The sequence below is a fragment of the Bidens hawaiensis genome, unplaced genomic scaffold (genome assembly GCF_021521415.1).
Source record: "Bidens hawaiensis isolate Kalapana, Puna unplaced genomic scaffold, B.hawaiensis_p1.1 tig00008535_1, whole genome shotgun sequence".
NCBI lineage: Eukaryota > Viridiplantae > Streptophyta > Magnoliopsida > Asterales > Asteraceae > Bidens > Bidens hawaiensis.
The window spans coordinates 444,087-453,319 of NW_027491610.1; the positions used below are offsets into that span (position 1 = coordinate 444,087).

The following is a 9,233-nucleotide window of genomic DNA, read 5'->3' on the forward strand; positions in this document are numbered from 1 at the left end:
TGCCGGCTATGCACGTGGTATGACAGGAGTTGGTGAGTAGGCAGCGGCTAATAGTGACATACAGTACAGGAGCATGCTGCTCGCCATACTGTTGTCAATAAGCTGTCGTATCTTTAGTCAGATCTTTTGCCCATACCTCGTCAGGTACAGTACAGAAGATCTTCCTGTATCGTACGGACTGGCTTATTTGGGCGGGAGTATTCCTCCTCCCGCCACTGTGCGGGATTGTTCCTGGCTTTGCTCATTCCTTCAGGTGACACTGAATGATTGAGAGCTAAGTGCCTTGTGCGTGTAGCCTTGCTGCGCGGGTGGCCTTCCCTGATGGCTTGTATCCGAAGCTGCGGGAACAGGCGGAGTCCTTCACCATTGGGAGGCATTTCCTGCGGGAACAGCTTGCGTACTGCGCGTAAGGACGTCACGTCTCTGAGCATGGTTGGTCCTGCGGATCCAGTTGGTTTCTGCGCAGACGTCCCTCTTCAAGGTGAGTCTTGCGGGTCCAACTGGGCTCTGCTGGGACCTACCTCTTCAGGTGGTGAACGTCATTTGCATGTCTTTGTACGCAGAGCCATCTTAAAAAATTTTAATACCTCGGCCGATCTAAAATAAAAAAGCCCATAGGCCTAACGAATAATGAAATATATAAGCTAACTTTTTTAAACGATGTTAACGTTATGACAATAAAAATAGCAAAAATCTAGTAATATAATAAAATCGAATACAATAGTATCTAACCGCTATCCGGTGATTCGTAAAACTCTCCTAGCATTCTTAACAACAAATTGTTCGATCACCTCTTCTCTATTTACATTATCCAAATATCCAATCGTTCGACCGACTAGCGGAACAACCATAAAATAAAATAATCAAATAGTTAAAATCATACCCTGTTGGAGTCACTGAGTTGGTATGACGGTGACCAGTGTTCTGTTCGGTGGCGGCGACAATGGTGGACTGCTGGAGATGGTGGTGACTAGTGGTAGGGAAGTAGGGAACTAAAGAAAAAAGGTTGGAACTTGAAAGGGAGATCGAGAACGACGAAGCATCGCCAAAGGCCTTTTTTGATCGGAGTTTTCTTTTCTTTTATAATTATTTATGTCACACCCCAACCTACGGCGGAAATACCGAGGCGTGAGCTGATTGTCACAGCTTTCAAGGTTACTATCATGCACATTATAAGTTTCAATATCTATTTAATAATTTCAAATAAAACTAATATTCATTGCAATATTTCAAAACAAACACAAATCAAAATCATAAAATTAATTGTCTCATTGAATTTCTTATAGCATAAGTCCTTAAACGATCTTCTAACTTCAACTACATCATACGATGACCTGCATATGCATTGAAAATAAAATAGTTTTGTCAACACGAGGTTGAGTGAGTAAAACACCAGATTTTTATGATTATATAATAATAATACATAAGAGAGCAGACTGTGTCAAGTGATAAGCAATTTAACCAAGCATATAAACAAATCAATCAACCCATAAAGAATGGTTTAAACCGCTGCCATGCGAATGGGCATTGGTTACCAAAAATGAGGAGTCGGTGAAACCATTGTCAATGCGTTGGACGCCGGCCACTACGGCGGTCGTATGATCATACTAAACTGAGATTATGTTGGACCTCTCCGAATGGGAAGCATATAAAGCAAATAAGCACATAAACAAGTAAGGTATAAATAGTTAAACACAAGTGACAACAGTTGCAAGTTGAGTAATATATAGTAATAAATAAATAGAACGCATATGTCCCCAAAACGGTTAAAAATGAGTAAAAAGGGGGAGTGAGATACTCACCTGATCGGATGAACGAAACAAAAATGATGATGCCGGAATGATGAACCCTTCGGGATACACCGACAAGGATTCCTAGTTAAATATAATAATCATATGAATATAAAAGATATACTCGAGTTAATGAATTAAGATTTTTAATGTGATTTGAGTTACGATTGGGATTATGGATTTGAACGGTCGATTTCTACCGATTATTTGTTATCATGAAAGCAATATTATTACTTTGAATAAATAAATATGAATTAAAATAATTAGATGATTATTTAAATAACATTTATTAAATATAGCAATTATAGACGTTTACGTATATAAATATAACTTGTAATATATTAACTAACTTAAGGCAAACGTTTAAATATATTTTTGTCATACGATATATGTCTTGGACTATTTAACAAAAACCTAATTTTATTAATACGTTTTAAAATACAATTGTTATAATTTTTAAAGAATAATACATAAATACCTTTATATATATATATATATATATATATAATTAATGTAAACAAATTTATAAAGATGTTCAACGAAAATAAAAAAAAAATAATGGTGTCGGGTTTTTATTAAAATAACGATGATTTATTATTATAAAAAAATATACTTATAATACACACACATATATATATATATGTGTGTGTGTGTACGTAAACGAAAGCTTTTAACAAGATTTGACAAGCAACATATACTCCAAAATGTTAGTCTTAATAAAATAACGTTTATTTAATAATTAATATAATTAATATATCTTTTAAAACCAATAAAAAAAGGCTAATAAAAAATAATCAAAAACTGCGTCCGGGGGGGCTCGAACCCGCGCCCCTGGCCCGGTTCAAATGAAAATAAAACTTTAAGTAAAATAACTGAACTTAAACCCCCAAAACTAAGAACCCTAAATCTATAATCGATCAAACTGTGTGTTATTGGTTTAATTAACCTTAGGGTTAATGGAATTGGATTTAATACGAACTCGTTACATGTATATATTACCTGAAACAACGATGTAATGAGCGTTAATTAGGTCAACTTGGGTCCGGTAGAAACGTGATCAAGACGGCACAGGCAGCAGACAATCATATAATTACTGATAGGGGTTTGATTCGCGACTTGAAGGAGAGGGTGTATGTTTGTTTTAATTGGATTCTTATGTTCTGCAATGTGTAATTTGCATACGCGTACGAACGGCTCGATAAATAACCAATACATATCATATATAATCTGGTTTCCTAATTAACATTGTCGGTGAAGTCGTTTTGGAAAATGTAATCAAAGGCATGATTCAATTACTAATATTGCAACGAGAATTAAGGGCCAAGAAAGAAAACGGGTATGCGGGTTACAGGTCACAGGAATCTGGTTATGGTTATTGGTTTGGAAGATGGGTTATATTATAATACTGTTGCAGATTAGTCCCTATAGAGTGCAAATGGAAACACAATTGGACAAAACTTTAATTTAGGGTAATTTTTGAAATAATTTGAAAGTTATACATATATATTATATAAATAATTAAACAATAATATAATAATTAATTTACTTGATAAACGTGATATTTTTTATTGATAAAATTTTCCGAAAGGAAAACGAGTCGGGTGATATGAAATGGAAAGACCGAGTTATTACAATTTATTATTGATTTTGCTACCTGGTTTGAGCCAAATAACTTAAATTTTACCAGTGAATTTAGAATAAAAATTTGTTGGGGCCTGATAATTTTAAGAGGGATTAAAATTCAATTATAATACATAAGAATTATTCTTTTAAATGCATATAAAAATTTTTGCCCCACGAAAAAAAGTGCCCCAGCCAAAGTGGAGGCCCGTGGTGGACTGGTGGTGGTGTATGTATGTATGCATACATATTTTATTTATTTATTTATTAATAGTAAAAAATTTCCACCAAAATGTCCAAGTTATTGTTCACTCAGCATTAACTAACGGAATCTAACCTGATTAGTGAAAAACTCATTGCTGACCAATAGGTCGAAATCTAAGACTTTTATGATATATTTTTAAAGTTTGACTTAAACACTGACTAATGAGACAAAGTTTAAAATATCAAAATCCAACATCTCAAATATATTACGCTTCATTTTAACTTTTTTGTTAAATTTTTTTGATATCCAACAAAAAAAAATAATTAAGTTAAGAACTTTAATAGATGGGAAACATGCTTCACCATATCACCCAATTTGAGTTAAGATAATTAATAAAACATCACCAACTATCATAACATTCAAACTTTTCTTTTTGAACAACGTTTAAATTCACCACCAATACTCGAGTGAGTCTTCCTGAGATGGGATGTCAACCGTTTATACTGATTTTGACGATCTAAGCCTGACTCACCCAAAAGCACCATTAAGGAGGAAACCCACCGTTGTAGGAACCCCTCTCCCCTTGAGTCAGGTTTCGAACCTAAGACCTTAAAGATTTCAAGTCTTAACCATCACCCCCATGCCATTGAGCCAGAAGATCAATATCATAATATTCAAACTAAACACACATAAAATAATTTATAATAAACAAACTTAAATAAAAATAGTAAATCAATAATAATAACTAATATAGTAGATGATAAACTTGGCTAACATGCTCATACAAGTTGGATGCTCGTAACAATGTGTAAATTGAACAAAGTGTATCAAACTGAACATATGAGAAATACCGGTCAAAGTATAATCACATAAAGATTCATTTTTTTAATTCTCTTATACTTGCTTTTATTCTATCTAAGTTTGAAGTTTGTTCCAATTTTGAAGTTCCAAGACCGATGTTTGGTTTTTTCAGATCGTTACTGCATTTCTTGATTTTTGATTATGTAAATTAAGTAACTATTATTAAATGCGACTAACTTTCTACCGCATAGCTTTTGAGGTACGTAATCTGGCTTCCTTACTTTGTAATTACTACAACTTTATATTTAACTATGCATATGCGTGTTCCGTTATGCCTTAGGCTTTCAATGGTTCACTTTTAGCTATGATAAAAAAGGGGTTTCCGGTTAGGCTGAAGTTTTATAATGTATGGTGAGTTTCCTCTTGAGGGTGGTCTCCAGGGTCCCGATGGGGTAGAGTGATGTACGAGCTTCTATTCAGAGACATGTCAGACTAGACCGATTCTGTATTTGGGGAATGAAGATGATTCGGTTGGCCCATTAGTCATTAAAATTGTTTTTTTTTTTTACAAAAGATATAGTTACATCTCAACTACCCCAACCAGATTCTTTTCAATCTAGTGAGTTAGCAATAGAAAAGATATGTTCGAATGCCGAGGAGCCTCTTTTTATATCAAGTTGGATTCTAGCTTTTAGATTAGATTTCCCCAGGCAACAAGTGTGCTCCATCCACTCTTCATCTTCCACATATGATTAAAAATGCTATGTTTATAAAAACAAATCGAATCCAGTTTATTAAAGTTCACTAATAACTAGAGAATATATATACACGATTAAAGGGATGACGATTTAAGAAGTTTTTATTGCCAGAACTCAAATTATGATCACCATTTAAACAATTTTTCTTATTCATTGATTTTTTTCCCATTTTCTATAAATATAAGATTAGCATTTGTAAATAAAAAAATAGTAGCTCGCGAGATTGCATATTTATAATCTTAATATGGTATATTACATATATGTATGTATAATCTCGCTAACTACATTTTTTTTTCGTTTTGATAAACCATAAAAAATTATTTTTTGTTTAAGTGAAGATCCCTCGAATTTTCACAATTAATAAAGTTCCCCTATGATCAAATATGCGTGTCTATGTGTAGAAGAGATCCATGCAAAACACTACTTAGTGTGAGAGCATGTGGAACATAAAAAAAATAATTTGATTGTTCGTTACCTCCAAATGTGTATGAAACAAAATATAAAAACTATATATATATTTTTTTTCTAACATTCTAAAATTAAACTTTAACAGATTACTTTGATTGTTAGTTACCTCCAAATGTGTATGTAACAAAATAAAAAAAAATCTTTGATTATATACATTTGTATGTAAAAAAATAAAATATAAAAAACAATCTATAATAAATTATTGATAAAAAAACATGTCTGTGTGTGTTTAACTTAAAAAATCAAATCAAATTCCTCTTTACACTCACTTATATCTCAAGTATATCAAGTTGATTTAATTCAACCTAACACACTTAAAGATTTGCTTTATTGAATTTGTGCTTTGGAATAAATTGTGAAATATGACAATAGATATGAATATATGCTAAAATTCACATATTATATAGTAAAATAAATTAGATGCCTTGGCTCTAATATTCTCTTATTATCTCATAAGTTAAAATTATATTAAATTAAATTAAATTCCAGGAATCATATATCAATCGGCTCCTGAAACAATTATATGTAATTTTTATCGACCACACGATGAATCATGCAAAAGACAATTTTTATTTTATTTATTATAAAGACAGCATAGCGAAAGAATTGTTTTTTATAAACATTTCATTTGAATTTAAAATGAGTTGGAATCATCGAATTAAAAATGGATGGGTGTTGATTTCTGTTCTCAGAATAATATATATATGAAGTGTCTAATAAGTGACCTTCATTGTCTTCATAATGTAGTGCATACTCTTTTTTAGCATTATAAAGACACATTTTTTTAAAATTCTTGTAACTTTTTTCTTCGTATTCTTCGTGTTCTTATCTTGAATCTTGATCGAATTCTTGAAGACTTTATTTCAAATCGACACAAGTTTTGATCAAAAAAACCTACTTTTTCGTCTCTTTGTTTCTTTATAGAAGATGGGTTGTAACCAAGAAATGGTTTACAATCTAAATACTAGAGAATTTGGTGGTGCACAACAACAACCATGGCAAGTTGGAGTTACCATTTTGCCACCCGAAATCATTAACCATCAAGATCAAGACGATCAACAACAACAACAACAACAACAACAACAACAGATGATAAGTTACAAACAACAAGCATCATCTTATAGTAAGACAATTATGGAACAGATTGGATCACCATCTTCCGCACTTTTAGCAACCGAACGATATTTAGGGTTTTCTCAAAATGGTGTTCAAAGATCTTTTAATGAAGAAGCAAATGTTTCTTCCACACCCCAGACGAAATCTAGTTATTATATGCACCCTAATATTGAAAATAGGTATTTCAGTTCTTATGATAGATCATACAAGATGAGGTGCGTTAATCAATCTGAAAAGGATCAGATTAGAGAGCTAAAAAGAAAACTACTTGACGAATCTGATGTATCAGCTGACCGGAGACAATCGCCAACTACTATTTGCTATGATGGAAATTTGGATCTTGGTGTAAGTTTTAGTTAGCCAAGATTACTATCTATTATTATAGTTATTATTGTCTGATTTATCTGGATATGATTCTTTAGTTTTGGACTTATCTTATTTTGTTTTTGGATTTGCTTTATGATAAATTGATGTTTGTGTTTGTTATAGGGGCAATTAGGTCATTCTAAACCGCCTTCGGGTCAGGTTTCATTCAACAATACAAGTCCGGGAAGTGTTGCCCCAAGTAAAACACGAATCAGATGGACTCAAGATCTCCATGATCGGTTTGTGGAGTGTGTGAATTGCTTAGGTGGTGCTGAAAGTAAGTACTTTTTTGTAAAGTTACCTTTATACTTTTATGCGTGTTAGAACTTTCGTTTAATATTTATTTATTTTACTAGAGGCGACACCAAAGGCGATTCTGAAATTGATGGACTCAGAAGGGTTAACAATCTTTCATGTGAAAAGTCATTTACAGGTAATGGTTATTAGGGAACAAATATTGTTTCCTGTTTAGTAAGTTCTTTTAGATTTTTATTGTGATTGATTTCTATTTATTTTTCAGAAATACAGAATAGCAAAATACTTACCGGAATCTGCAAAAGGTACGAAGAGCTTTGTTAAATCATCGTGTTCGTGTAGAATGTGGGAAAATGTGGGTGGGTTGCATCTTAAAACGGGTTCAAGATTCTAGTTGAGCTAACGCGAAACACTTTTTTTTTAAAGAAATATAATTCTTATAAACATTATAGTTTTATATGTTTACAAAAGCTATAATATATTTGCTTTTGTAAAATGATTTGCCAGGTTTTATGCAATAAGGTAATGGCTTTCTTTTCAATCATTTTATTTCGTTTTGCATTATCTAATGTTCTTTTTTGTGTAGGTAATTCTGAGAAGAGAGCTAGTATTGATACCATATCGCAGATTGAAAATATAACGTACGTATTTTTTTTGTATTTACGTCTTAGATGTAGATTCTTTTGTTGACGTGAAACTGATTTGGTTCATCAGTGGCATGCAATTTAAGGATGCACTTCAAATGCAACTAGCTGTACAAAGGCAACTTCATGAGCAGCTAGAGGTAATTAAAGTCTAGTTTATTTATGAAATTTTCATAAAAGTTTGAAGAATAGAATTTGATTTTTAAGTTGAAAATCAATTTGTTTTAAAATTTCCTTATGGTAATTCAGATTCAAAGGAACTTACAAATGAGAATAGAAGAACAAGCAAAGCAACTTAAGAAATTGTTTGATCAACATCAACAACCGAAAGCGAACAAGTCCTCTTCACCCGATGATTACCACTCCACAAATCTTGATGATGATGAGATAATGAATTTGGAAGATGATTCTGAAAGCACTATTTTCCCTTCCAAAATAAGCTAGATTTTCATCAAGAAAACTCGAGTTTCGATGAAATTTTCATTTGTGTTTTAAGAGTGATAGGAATTGCAATATCTTCACATGATCAAGAAAAAGATAAAGGTTGTAGATGATCAAGACAAGAGCTTTTTGTGAATGGACTACATAATCTTATTAAAACACGTGTGTTTATACTTGATGACTATACTGTTATCTTGTGTACAAATAATATAGATTTTTTCCTTTCCGAAAATGGTGTTATTTGCCTCAATGTGTACACTTATTTTGTGTACAAATTAGCTCTTACAATCAATAAGAATTACGCATTTCGTTACAAGAAATGAAGTAAAAATAGAGGGTGCTTTGGTTTCATATGATCATTTAACATGATTATTTAACGAAAGAAGTTATGATCATTATATCCAATTCCAAAACGATCATTCGAGCTCCATAACTCGCTATAACAAGACACGCTCGCTAAATGGATTTAGACTTGGCCTTCAAGGTTGCTTATTAAACCTATTAATTCCTGGTGATCTATATACTTTCTGCATTAAACATTCATCTTCTTGAACTATTGCCAACATAAAATTATTAAACATATTAATTAAAAAAAAAACTTTCTTGTGATGAATTTGGAATATTTTCTGTACTTTCCAGGTTGGTAGCTTTATATTTTTGTTAAGTTTTATTCTAAACTAAGACTTGTTCTTGCATTATGAAACAGTGTGTTGCAAACAAATATCCCAGCAATAATGACAAATAAGTACACCATTTAGAAAAATAAATG

The 9,233-nt window shown here is 32.1% G+C and overlaps 1 protein-coding gene across 1 annotated transcript; it reads left to right on the forward strand.

The window, feature by feature from the left end:
• Positions 1 to 6,284: 6,284 nt before the first annotated feature.
• On the forward strand, positions 6,285 to 8,665 carry LOC143529324 (uncharacterized). The gene is made up of 7 exons (XM_077025144.1): positions 6,285 to 7,103; positions 7,248 to 7,401; positions 7,481 to 7,557; positions 7,645 to 7,684; positions 7,966 to 8,020; positions 8,094 to 8,163; positions 8,273 to 8,665. Exons 1-7 carry the CDS (start codon positions 6,570 to 6,572, stop codon positions 8,465 to 8,467), a joined length of 1,125 nt encoding a protein of 374 aa, XP_076881259.1. The 5' UTR covers positions 6,285 to 6,569; the 3' UTR covers positions 8,468 to 8,665.
• Positions 8,666 to 9,233: the final 568 nt, after the last annotated feature.